The sequence below is a fragment of the Hakea prostrata genome, chromosome 10 (genome assembly GCF_041222555.1).
Source record: "Hakea prostrata isolate BN-2017 chromosome 10, UWA_Hpros_2, whole genome shotgun sequence".
Taxonomy (NCBI): domain Eukaryota; kingdom Viridiplantae; phylum Streptophyta; class Magnoliopsida; order Proteales; family Proteaceae; genus Hakea; species Hakea prostrata.
The window spans coordinates 45,843,581-45,857,783 of record NC_142609.1 but is presented as its reverse complement, the minus strand read 5'-3'; the positions used below and the strand labels follow the sequence as shown (position 1 = coordinate 45,857,783).

The 14,203-nt window shown below is 37.3% G+C and overlaps 1 protein-coding gene across 1 annotated transcript; it reads right to left on the bottom strand.

Annotated features, from left to right (window-relative positions):
- Window positions 1-1,132: 1,132 nt before the first annotated feature.
- LOC149003419 (Galactose oxidase/kelch repeat superfamily protein) lies at window positions 1,133-13,118 on the bottom strand. The gene is made up of 2 exons (XM_089136932.1): window positions 12,900-13,118; window positions 1,133-2,387 (listed from the first exon to the last, which is right to left on the bottom strand). Exon 2 carries the CDS (start codon window positions 2,290-2,292, stop codon window positions 1,237-1,239), a length of 1,056 nt encoding a protein of 351 aa, XP_088993058.1. The 5' UTR covers window positions 2,293-2,387; window positions 12,900-13,118; the 3' UTR covers window positions 1,133-1,236.
- Window positions 13,119-14,203: the final 1,085 nt, after the last annotated feature.

The following is a 14,203-nucleotide window of genomic DNA, read 5'->3' as shown; positions in this document are numbered from 1 at the left end:
TAACACAAAAAATTAGAAATTACAAATTTTTCTTACTAAATTGAAAAATACATATATATAAATTTGTAAATGAGTTTCCTTTTCTTTTCTCTTATTCTTTTGACTAGAAAAGAATATTGTTTAATTAGGTTTAAGTTTTCCTAATTAATGAGGATAATAATGTAATTTAATATAGTGTAAATAAGTAATATAAAATCATAGAATTAATTTGGGATTTTTAAAAATAAAATATACCATGTCATCATTTGACTAAAGGAATTTAACGGTAGAGGGAGAAATAGTAGTCAGACAAAGTTGAAGGTTAAATTAATAATTTAGAAAAATATAAGGGATAAAATAATAATTAAACTATATTATAGGGGGCAATAGTAATTATCCCTATTAGGCTATAATATTTATATCATGAAATGTTTATGCAGTCTCTCTCTCTTCCCCTTAAACGTATAAGTAGTCTTAATGCTATGGATGGCTTACTGACCGACAGAAGAGACTAATTAGGGCTACAACAAGGCCGAACTTTTGCAATCTCAAGTACACCCCTATATATTATAATCTAAGTTCATTATTGCCTTGACCATAATTTAAGGCTAAAGATTATTGTCCTTGACCCTAAGCCCTATAGGACCAAGCCAAGCCCATTCCCAGGGTCAAAGAATAATCTTAGGCCCACCCTTTGCCCTAACCCGCCCTTAGGGTCAAAATCTTGAGCCCAAACCCTATCCGGGCTCAAGGCAGGCTTAGGACGTCGGATCATCAGGGCCAAACTTGCACCCCTAGAGGCTATGGGATGTAGCCTTTGGTAAATACAGATGAAAAACTTACCCTGTGGTTGGTAAATTTCCAGCTTGTGCAATACCATTCAGTTATACCATCATATATGTCATGAGTTGAGTTTCAATAAGATGATCAAATTTCCCACAAAAAAGGAGCAATTAATTTCTTACTTAATACAAAGATCCAATTCATTGATGTATTGTAGTTTTTTTGTTATCCACCTAGTGCACCCAATCAACTCTGTAGCCTTACTGAATGGCAATTCCTCTTAGAAAATATCTGAGTCTACCAATAAAAATGTGTTCACAAACTAGAGAACTGAAGCTGGGTACAGACTGCCGCAACCCCCCCCCCCCCAAACCAAAACAAACACCACCATCTCTCTCTCTTTCTTCGAATTGGGGATTGAAACTCCACTAGATGCACTACTACTGGTTCCATCAAAAAGAGATAAAGCAGGCATTAGATCCTCAACAGCGCACACCCAAGTACAGTGCCACGGCATTGCGTCATAGGTGAGACCTGGTGCCAAGTTGGTCTGTCGATCCCAACAGTAAGGACATCGACATCTGACAGCGGTTTGATGTCTACATTCCATCTGCCAGGGCCAATCACCCCTCCAATCATGTAAAGCTCATCTCCTAATCCGATCATTGCAAACCCAATTCTACTCTGGAAGTCCAAAGCCGATGCTGGTGCTGCTGCCATCATCTTTCGTAGCCTTTGCTCCTTTCCCTGCTTGAAGATGACCCCATGGCTCAACACATATAGCTCCCCTCTAACAACTGCCATTGGGCCCTGCAGCCACCCATAGTCCTCAACTGCCCATCCACATGCGGCATTCTCCAACACCTGCACCGTTGAGAGCCCCCTATGCAACACATGCAATTTGCCATCGATTACCACTCCTGAACATGCTGAATTGTGTGTATGAGGGAGATCAGGAATTGGAACCCAAACGTCCTTATCTGGGTCATAGATCTCAGCCTTAGAGATAGACTTTCGGCAGCTGGTGAAACCACCTGCAACAATAATCTTCCCTTCCAGCACACAGCATGCAAACATGGCACGGGGTACTAGCATGGATGCCCGTCTATCCCAACATTGAAGGATGGGATCATATGACCACACTTCATCAGTTGCAAAAATACCATAATGATCACCAGTCAATGGATCAACATCATCACTGCCACCACCAAGAACAAACAACTTCCCTGCAGTGGAGACCACACAAAAATGTGCAAGATGCCTGATCTCTGAGGGCAGAACAGGCAGTGTCAACCAGAGGTCCCTGAGAGGATCATAAAGCTGCCATAAATTCTCAGGCTCAAAAGCACAGACACACAAGAATTCCTCTAATGCACCAAGCTCACGGCGGGTCTTGAAGAGCTCTGGGCTACGAACAGCAGCTCTCCATGAACGGCAAACAAGCTGCAAGTTGGGGTAGAGAGAGAATGGGACTCGTGCAAGGCATTGAAGTGCAACAGCATCAGGAAGACCTTCAATTAGTCCGGACATAATGAACCTTCTTACATCCTACGCAGACAATTTCTCAATGAACTGTGAAGACAGATGAGAATTGCTTCAAAATTGGACAAGGCGGAGTGTACAATCTGAAACAAAAGCATACCACTTAGTGCAAAAAAATAGTAAGATTAGACAATGAATTTTTACACAATGCTTAGTGCAAAAAATAGTAAGATTAGACATTGAATTTTTACACAATGCTCTAAAAGTTGTGGCACAAGAGGGCATGTACAGGTTTTGGTTGAACAAGCAGCAAACATCCTGTAGCATTTCCATTTTTGTTTTATGAATAGAAGCATCAAAAGCATGCACATCAAAATCTGCACAAATACCTTAACCAATAGCAATTTATAAATCGTGGATCAATCTACCTAGTTCAGAACCAGAACAGAAACACTTCAGTTTCCTCAACTAAATATCTATTGGCAGTCAAAACCCAACCCCAAAAAAATAGCCACACGAAGAAATAATCCAGTTGAAAAACTGAAAAGAACAAGAGGCAAGGAAAGACATTATTAGGACCCAATGCATCCAAGGGAACTTCAAAGTAGCACCAATGAATGTCAAGATGGCTTTGTCATGTGCAGTAAAGACACAAAAGAAAGCAGGTGAAGAAATGCAAGTGTGTCAGAACATACATAAGGGAATGCAAAATTTGACTTGGGATGAAGTGGTGGGCAAAGGCATGAGTTGGGAGTTCTCAGAGCATGTATCCCTGACAAAGGGAACACAAAAGGAACAGAACTCAAGTATTGGACCTCCATAAACCCCAAGTAGTGGTGGGCAAAGGCATGACTTAGGAGTTCTCAGAGCATGTATACCTGACAAAGGGAACACAAAAGGAACAGAATTCAAGTAGTGGACCTCCATAAACCTCAAGTAATCCAGGGAAACTGACTAGTAACTGTCTATATCTAATAGGGTATATATATTTAAATCTCTCTTCTATTTTCGTTTTGTTTTTTCCTTAATATTCTCGGTGTGTTTGCTTGTGCAACTAGATCTTTCTTTTATTTTATTTTTATTTTTTTAATCTTTTCTCTTTTATTTCGTTTTGCTAAATAAACCATTGGGAAAAGGAAGGTCTGAACCAAACGGGCGGAAGAGTGTGTGTGTGTGTGTGTGAGAGAGAGAGAGAGAGAGAGAGAGAGAGAGAGAGGGAAACACCATTCCACACACATTCACACCCGTAAGGATGAACTCCGGTCTGAAAATAAAATTTTCAATCCATTCCAAACAACGAGGTGACATACAGAAAGAGACCTCAAACACTAACAGAGACCATTTCTATCTTTGAAACAGCTTCAAACAAGGAAACTAAGAGAAGCAATAATGTTATGGACCTATACTCCTGTCTTACATATGACAATGGAACTAAATCTAAAGATGAAAAAGTCCAAAACCTTGGAGTTGTCATGGACCTCATGGTTTCAAGCCTGGCTGAAATGAAACACATGGTTGAAACCCAGTTTGGATGGTTTAGAAGGCCCACACTTGCAGTCCTAAGAAGATCTGGCATGTCTAGGTTTAAGGCCTGGCTGAAATGCAACCCAGTTTTGATGGTTTGGAAGGCCCACTGTTGTAATCTTAAGAAGATATTGCATGTCTAGGTTTCAGGCCTGACAGAAAAAGGGCTCGAAATCGAGATTTAAAAACTGAATATCACTATCTTCAATAAAAAAAAAATAATAAATAAATAAATGAAAGAAGAACAAGAAATTGCCACTGTCAATAATAAACCCAATCAACTAACCCCTAAAACCCTTGTTGGTCAATTACCAAAAAAAAAAAAAAAAACCCTTATTGGTCAGACTGTCCAAACTTGGGTTGGGCAGTTGGGCCTGTTCCACTTGAGTCTGGTTTCTGGATCTGGTCATGCAGGTCACGATAACACCACTAAATCACATCATGTCCGCACTTATGCACTACACAAGCTCTCAATGCATTGTCTCTTAAGTACCTAGCTCCTTGCAGAAGATGATGATGTAGCAATTATGCTTCATCTTAGAAACCACGACTTTCATCGTAGACTTCTTTGCAGAAAACACCATGTAAATCACTTGTACCTCTTCAACTCCTCTTGCAGATTAGTGATTCCACCTTACAAGGTCTATTTACTTCAGAAAGTGATTGAATTCAAAGATGTCATCATGTCTTTAGTTGGGCATGGCAGCCACTCAATGTGTCCGTTTCCCTCTTTAAGTCCTAATGTAATTCTGGACAGTTAAGAATTGTACCATGCAGTTTTAACCATCGGATCTATGTTACTGCTTTCAGTATCAAAGGTGACCAAGTGAACATAGAGATTTCACAAACCAGCAAAAACATGCATCTTGTAATAGCACCATTTCAGAGATGCTGCATCTCATCATCTCACCGAAGAACCTAGCATCCTTAAAAGTGTATCAAGATGAAGCTTGGATGCAATTTGCATCAGACAGCAAAGAGATGATCACCAAAAATAAATCAATCGTGATCTTAACTTCTGGATTGCCACATGGTAATGTAGTACTGTATTTGAGTAATCAAAACAGTAGCTAAGCAAGATCGTTTCATAGAGAATATAACAGATTTGCGAGGTATCCATGGCAGAGAATCAGATGGAAAATAGGAGTAAGAGTAATATCTTAATGGTAACTCTAAAAATGACAGTAGGGACAGAATTGGAAGTCCAAAGGAGGGGCAGAGTTGTAGAACAGCATTGAACTAGGCAGAAGTGAGAATTACCAAATAGAGATGAGCAAGATATCCCTGAAATTCTGATGTCAAACAGACAGACAGATCTGATTTTAATAACTAAAAACAGAAAATAAATTACTAAAATGGATGTGTTAATGGATAAAGGAAGTGCAAGAACAATAAAAACAAAAAGTAATGCCCGAGCTTCATACCACAAGGAGATAGGAGTTTGCTGGCTCACCAACTACTTAGAGGAAATGTCTTACAGTGAGCTGTGATGATGATGGACAGAACTGAAGGCAGACTAAATCCACAGCTGTAGAGGAATCTCAGCTTGATTACAATAGAGACCTCACTCAAGAAACTGGAGATATCTTACTATTGCTGGAGCATGTTATTCTTTGAGAACAACAAACACATAGGCTGCAATAGCTGGCTTTATTGATCTGAACTTTGTAGCTATTATATGCGAGTGGTGGCTATTATAGCCTTAATAAATTCAAATACATTAGAAATCCCAACCGTATACAACTTAGCTGCATTTTAGTACAAACTCCAATTGGACTTGGGTTTCATAGTTCAACTTTTATAAGGACTCCCCATCAACTACAATAATGACCATCTTAATTAACATGCATTAGCCTTAAAATGGACTAATTAAATAACATGCATCAGCTCTAATAAGGTCTAATTAAATAAAATGAATCAACCATAACAAGGACTAAACAATTAAGGACCAGACACAAAAAATAAAAATAAAAAAAGACTAAGAAATTCTCGTACTCAATTCATGTATCCATGTTTTAGGTTCATTAAGTTGACCAATTAAAAAGGAAACCCACCCAATGCAGGCCCATATGCAAGGTTTAAAGTATATGTATGATACTAGCCAATACGTACCTATATTAGACACAACCCATACAAAGTTCCACTCCAACCAAGGAAAGAGATAGATCACATCTTGGCAAAATGCCAATCCTCTGTCATATCGATACGTCTCTTTATTGGATTGGATTGCATAATATGCATCAGCCAGTACAATACAATACTTGAAAGGGGATGATATGTCTCTTAAAATCACTTGACCGATACGATACTTGATACCAATACTTTAAACCCTGCCTATATGACCCAAACCCAAGGCCTCCTAGGAAAAATACCTCAGTGGGGTTTGAATCCACATCAACTCTCCCCACCTTGAAAAGAAAAAAATTGTCCTTGAATTCTGTAGTGATGTTGCACGGCGGGGGGGGGGGGGAGAGGGGGATATGTATAATAGCCTTAACCAAACCTAAGCAGAACTCTGGCAGTGTAGGAGTGGTGGAATGAAGTCTTTTAGTCAGGAAGCCTTCCCTACAAAGAATCAAGAGGTATGACAAATTAAACGTGTTCATGTGCAAAATCAGCGGCCACGTTCATAGGTTACTTCTCCAATCACATTGCCAACTGGAGCTATTGCTTCAATTATCTTTGCAAGCTTCAGTATTACCATCTTTAGCTTTGGCAATGGCTTGAGTCACCTCTTTATCTTTCACTGTTTTAGCCTTGTTGTCTTCAACGATCTCTTCTGAAATTACTTTGGCGAACATGGGCAGCAATTCTTCCATGGGCTATGTGGGCTTAACTTCATGTGTAGTATATCCCTTGTCAGAGCTTCAAGTAATACCTCTTTTTCCTCACCATGATTTGCTTTAACTCTTTCAACTAGCATCTCCTTTAGTCTTTCTAACAGAGCACAAGTTTCTTTTGACTTGTTATCAAGACTTTCCACATATGAGCAGAGCTCCTTAGGGGGGCCCCCACCCCTTTTCTAAATTTTTCTTAATGTCCTTATTTTTCCCTTGTTTTTCTCTTTCCATGTATGAAATGTCATTATTTGCCCCCCCCCCCCAAAAAAAAAAAAAAAAGAAATAATTTTTAAGGGTAAATATAATGGGTAGAAAGATCATTCTCAATAATTATTCAAGGTTACAATTAAAACCCTAATTTCAAGGAAGAAACATTTAAAATCCAACTAGAAACTACTCATGAATCCCGAAACTCTCCTAAAATTTCAATCCCTCCTAATAAAAATTTCAATCTTAAGTTTTAACTACCTAAATATTCTTTTAAAGTTTTTTCTCAATAATTTACTCCTAAATTTTGAAACTACTGTTGATGATATTTTAAAGTTTTTAACCTTCAACAAATCTACTTGTACAATTTTAGTCCTCGGGCTTTATTTCAATATATTTTTAATAATTTACCTATAATTTTGTTACTTAACAATTTACCTATATTTTTCAAATGTGGGCCCACCACATATCTGAATATCATATAGTAATTTAGAGGTGGGACCCCTGGTGTGTCCCACATGGGGCCCACATAATGTGTGGTGAAAACGCATCATTGCTCCCCTGACAGAGAGGTGATCCGGACTCTCATTACCCCCACCCCATGTTGAATCCTGGCTCTGCCCCTGTTTCCACATTAGCATCCACCTTTTTGTCCTTACTACCATTCCCATTGCTAGAAATAAGAATCTGATCGTTAATGTGATATTGATCTCCAATAACGGTATGCGCTCCTCAAAGGTCAGTGGAGTTGTATTATGATGTGGGCATTCCCTATATGTTTTTCCATCCTCATCGTATGTGTTAAAGATAGGATTATCATGCTTGTGTTTTCTGTTATAAGGTACTCCAGTGCAAACCTTCTTGCCCGCCCCTTCCTTGTCCCTATAACCTCCATCCATTGTGGACATTCCTACCAGCACCTTCTTTGTTCCTATCTTCAGCTTTGAAGGACCTTTGGTAGCATTGGCGTTAAAGGAGTTTCATTTGTGTAGTCGTCTCCATACTCTTGTATGAAAAATATGCTACTCAAATCTTTTGTCATCTCCAACCAAGGTAATAGGTTCCTTGCACATATCATTTGACTGCTTTGCAGATTTCACAGATGGGACATGGTTATACATTCAACTCCCAAAGGAAGTCAGGGTCTTATGGTTCTCCAGTTGCTTCTAGAAGGTGAGGATGGGGTTACAGTCTGATCTTTCCCAAGTTTTTGGTTACAACCATTAGTCATCTTTAGTGATTTCATGACCTTAATTCAGACTTGTAATGGTGTATAATGATCTCTAGATTATACCTCTCCAACTTTTATCGAGCATTTACTCTGCTTAGTTTTTTCTTTCAATCATGATTGTTTTTGCTTCATTCCTACAGACTCTAATAGAAAAGCTCATTTCTTAGCCAAGGGCTCTTCTGTACTTCATTTTTCTTTTGTTTGGTAGGATTCTCCTCCTTAGGCACCTGTTTCTTACTCAGCTTTCTTATAATAAATTATTTATATCCATGCTCAAAAAGAAAGAAAAAGAAAGTGGTTATAAATAATTTGCAATCAGTTTAACTAATGAATTTAATTATGAGTTCTGTTTGTTGCTACCAGTCGAGTCCAACTGCATAGCATGGATCTTTGACCATCTTCTTCTCCCCCTGCCCTCTTCTTATGCGGCATCTTCCCCTTCTTGTTGTCAAAATTCTGCAAGATCAAGGTCTTCATTAAACCTTCAGCCTGCTGTTCTTCAAATCAACAGTAAGTTGAATCATCCCATCCCCAAGATTCTTCTTCTAATCTTCTGAATTCCCCAAACCCTCACTTCCAATTTTCTATTTTCATTTTTTGGAAATTCCAAGGATATAACCACAGCCCGCATGCACCACTGGAATCCTCCCAAATCCGTCCCACAGCCTATACACATCATCCCCTCCATGGTTCATACCATGTTTCAAGAACTTGAACTCAAAGGGTCACCTTAGGCCCTTAAAAAACCAAGCTGACTCCAGATCTTGATAAGTTGGTGCACTTTTTGGGCCATTTCGAGGGGTATTTGATGGCAGATGGAGATGAAACTTGGTAATGAAAAAACTGGTCCAAGTTAGAGTTTGACTTTGGACCATAAGTGGTACACTATGATGAACTAAAAGTCTAATAAACCCTATCCTACAAGTAATTACACATAAAAGATAACCAACTCATACATTCATGTAAAACAAGTATGTGATAACTGATAAACATGTTCAGTTATAATAAAGTAGCATATCTCGACTTCTTTTACAGAGTAGAATCTATGACGATATAAGCTACATAGCAAATACGAGGAATTCGGTATATAACATAAAACAGTTTATAATAAAGTAGTATATCTCGACTTCTTTTACAGAGTAGAATCTATAACGATATAAGCTAAATAGCAAATACGGAGGAATTCAGCTATAAAACATAAAATCAGGTATGGAAAAATAAAATTATTGACAGGAAAAAGAATTTGGAAAAACGAACGCGTTGCTTGGGTGAAGTTGTATAACAGATATCAGTCTAAACACAACAAGATAAAGATTTTGACAACTAAAAACCAAAAAACAAAATGATTTGGGGGGAATGGTTACCTTCTTTGGAAATGTGATTAATAGGCTAGAATACATGTGTAGAGGTAGAGGAGATCAAGTGCAAGAGCTACTCTGTTGAAGATTCCAACAAAAATCGAGTAGAAGGGTGAAGAACACACCAAACTACAGTAGAAATCAATAACTCTATAGAGTTGAGACAAGATACCTTGACTCAACTGAGTTCATGACCTTCTTATTCATTGAGCTGATTCAGTATCTAGTCGAACCAACATCTTGACCTCAACAGAGAAATCTTACAAAACATTATTTATTTATTTAGTCAATGTCAATCTCATCTCAGCCTTCTGGAAAACTCAGATATCTCATGAGATCTTGATCTATGCTTCATCCTATGCAGAGTACATACCAAATACTTAACTACCATCCCAGGTCCAAGATTTTACCCCTTCCTCAAGAAAACCTAATTTCTAACATAAAGTCTGCCCATCTAACCCTCATCCAGGATTTGACCCACGTATACCCATGCAAACCCCCTTACTCAATCCAAGCTACACTCCCACCTGACGACTACAACCCTGTTTCTTGGTAACCACAACCACCAAAAACCAAACTTTATAAAGAAACCTATATCTAAGCACTCAACATGTTTCTAACAATTGGAATTGTTTCAAACTTTAAACAATCCTCTGTGTTACTTCCCCCCCCCCCCCCAAAAAAAAAAAAAAAAAAAAGAATGAAAAAAGAAGAAGAAGAGGTTTCGCTATACACACTCCAAATCTTTAATCAAATAAACCTTCCAAAACCCTCAAAGAGATATCCTATCCCAAAACCCTAACCACCTCAACCCTGTGAGGTTCTAAAATATCATCCAAAATCCCACATTGTTAGACATCATAAAATCTAATCCCATTTTACAACAATGTAACCTATTGAGCCCCCACATTAATATATCTATTTGGAAGCATAATCCTAGCACATATAGTTTGACTTTGGCTAACCCTGCTCATAGCAGCCCAATTCGAATTGGTGCTGTAGAGATTCTGTTAACAGGCCATGTCCTTCTAAGGCCATTACAGTTCCTAATTTGACTTGAGCAGACATGTAACATTAAAATGTGGAATCAAAGAAACCGGTTAATTGCTATAAGTTCTCCTACCAGAAAAACTGGGTGCTACAACCCCACACCCAGCCCCCCCCCCCCCCCACAAAAAAAAAATGAGAATTTCTTTGATCTACTGATTTAAAAAAAGAATTACCTGATAAGATGCTTTAGAAAAAAGTTTTACACTAAAAGAGTTCGATTTTGAAAAAAAGTTACAGAATTCCTATTCTAGTGCCTAGCTTTTCCCACTCAACAAATAAAAATGCTTAAATTACCAAAATTATCATTTTAATAAAGATTTTTATATAATTTTGTTACTATTTTTATGTTTTTTAGAACTTTTTTATTTTAAATTTACTTGTAAAAGTTAATTACCAATCTCAATTAAAAAAAATTTAGTAAACTTATTCTTAGAAGTTAGTTACTAGTGTTCACGAATAAAATTTCTTTTTAATAATTTACTCCTAAAAATTCATTAGGAATGCTTATGTTTTTTTAAACTTTTTTGAAACTTTGATGAGCAAATTTGTGTGAAATCTTAGGGCATAAAACATACATTTTTAAACAAGATACCATGAAGTATTTTCTTGTTTTTGTATTTGCAGGGTGTTTACCCCCCCCCCCCAAACACACACACACACACACACACACACACACACAAAAAAAAAAAAGAAGAAGAAGGAAAAGCAAGAAACTTCTGCTGGCAATCCTTTAACAAGGATCCTAGGCTTTGATGCCATATACTGATATACCAAGATTCAGGCAATTATCTAAAATCACAGATGCTGCAATGCAAGATATGAAGATGAATCAGAATCATCATCCTTCCAGCAGTGTCTAAGCTTTGACAACAACACTTTAAGAATTTCTCAACCCGCATCCAGGGAATGCCTATATTTGGCATGAAACTTCCACAATGCCAAATTAAGAATCACTATATTGTTGAATCCACATTCACCAAATTGACTTTTAACATCCATTTAACAATCAATATACCCAATCTTATAAACCTACCTTTTGGTCATCTCTTGACTCCATTGTTGGTCTCTATGATACTATTTTTCATCATGTAGTAACTAAGAAGAGCTAGGCTTCCGGAAGGAAAGTTCTCATGCTTATATAACTCCATTAAAAAACAAAACCCTATAATCACCGTCTTCTATCTATTTAGCCTTTCAAAGTTTCAAACAGAAGGATGTGAAGTGCTGCAAATGTCACCAGTCATAAATATTTATCAGTACAAATAATATTTCCTGTAACTCAAAGAGCACCAAATCAAGCAGACTGAGGACACAAATAATGACCCACTGCTGCACCTGAATCAATTACTCAAAAGAATAATGGTAATATCAAAAGGTAAATCTTAATGCTACAAAGTTTGTGTAATTCAATTAATCCCATCTCATTGGATTCTTCAACGCAAATTGGGATTATACAGGCTTCAACAGACATAAATTTCTTTTGTTTTTCCACTGTGCCTCTTTCTTTCTGCAGAATACTCCCAACCAGGCATAGAATTAATATGCAAAATACAGCATTATGAAACAAAGTTTCTGGGCATAAATAACGAACGTAACAAAATGCAGCATACACACAGAAAGTTCATATGGAGGAAAACCGAAAAAAAAAAAGCAAATCATGAAATATATACTGATATCAGACTCAAAAACATCAATGTTAAGCACAATTTCGAACATCATTGAATAAATTATTACCCTCTACCCAAACTAATGTTATTTCATGGCAAAACCCAGTCCAAAAAGTCTCACACTGAAACTAAAAGAATTATAAATGAATAACTTTATACATTTCCATTACAGACAAAGGTCTCGGACTAAATAAATAAATAAATAAATAAAAAAAACTTTAAAAAATGAAAACATAAACTTTACCCATATTCCACAGACATAGACCAAGCAACCCCTCCTGTAAATTATCATTGAGACATTTCTTACATGAAGCAAAAGCCACATCATAAGTACCACATAACCACAAAGGTCAAGAAGACATTACATATTCAAGAACAGAAAATTCAAGACGAAACACACATAAAATCGGATCAAGAACTCCAAGAAACAACGCTAACAATTACTCGAGTAATCGAGTACTCGAACTAAATCCCGAAAAACCGATAACAAACACTCAAATCAATAATTCATTGAAAAGATAAATACTCCACATTTTCCCATAAAATGCCAATATTCACTTCCATCCAAGCAAACAGAACGCATGTACCTTTTCTTCCCCTTCACGGAATAGAAATGAAATTGCATTACGTCCTCACCTCTAGCCAAAAAAAAACCCTCGAATTCTCTTTATGGTGAATGGAATTGAGTAATTTCAAAGAATTAAAACACAAACCAAAACGAATTTCAAGAAAATTTTGGATTGAAATGGAACTGAGAGGAGGAGAGAGAAAAATCTACCTTGAAGAAGACGAGTGATGAAAGAAATCAGCAAGAAACGTAACACGATCTGCTCTACCGTTTTCGTTTTTCAATATTTGTTGACGAAGGTGGAGCTAGTACATCTGTATGTTTGGTTGTTGCGTTATCGGAGATATGCAACAAAGCATTTAACAGTTCAGTAACACCCTGTTGAGAGAATTTTTAAAGAACCAAAAGAGGCGTTTGTGTTGTGTTGTGTTGTGTTGTGTGTACTAAACGGTGCAATGGGGCGTGACCGTGACGTTAAATCTTGACGAGGGACTTACCCTAAAATGAAGGAATATTCGTCCCTAATGGCATTTTACTTGTTCTCGAACTACTGCCAGCGTGTTGTCCACTTGGCACCATCATGGTCCATTGGCTTTTTCTCTCTGTCTAAATCAGTTGGTTCGGTCTGGTTTGGTTGGGTTGAATTGGTTCTATTTGGTTTTATATGTTATTAGATTGACCCAGAGCAACAAGGAGTCTGGATCATCTCCCCAACAAGGGAGAACTCGACTATTGTCCACAAATTACAAGGGAGCCCACAGGATTATGGTGATGGTTTTTTTTTTTTTTTTTTTTTTAAATATTTTAATATTTTTTATTTGTGGACTTCACATAATTTGTAGTTGTAAAGTCGTCGGGGGAGATGATCTATACTCAGCAACAAGATTCTTTCATTAAGAGCAAGTGTTTCTATATATGTTATTAGATTAACCCAGAACAATAAGCTTGGTTCATTGCTTCCACTTGGCACCATCATGATCCATTGTCTTAATTTCTCTCTCTTAATCCGTTGGTTCGGTCTGGTTTGGTTGGATTAAATTGGTTCTATATGTCATTAGAATAACCCTGAACAATAAGATTGTTTCCTTGTGTTCAAGGAGTCGTAAGTTCTTTTTTTTTTTTTTTTTTTTTTTTGCCATAAGGAAAATTTTTTATGTAGAGGACATGGGATGTTACATATACCATGAAGAATGGTTGAACCCACAACCGCTTCACTAAGAGGTGTTGTTGGTCTTAATAATCGAGCAATCTTGCGTTGGCTGTAAGTTCAAGTTTGAAACGACGTCTTTACAAAAATAAGAATTGCAACTGAAATTGCCTAAATGGTTTGATCACCGGACCAAATGCTCTAGTTAATTGAAGTCCATTGGAATCGAGTTGATTAGGATAAACTTAGGCTTAAACTTTTTTAGATCCTCAACAAGAATCCAAGTGAATCAATCAGGATCGGCATGCAATGGTTAAGTCAAGCATTGAGCAATCACCAGAAAAACATGTAGTTATGGTAAAATTGA

What these genes read in the sequence shown, in the direction of transcription:
- LOC149003419 (XM_089136932.1), bottom strand. Translation starts at nt 2,292, where the DNA reads ATGTCCGGACTAATTGAAGGTCTTCCTGATGCTGTTGCACTTCAATGC.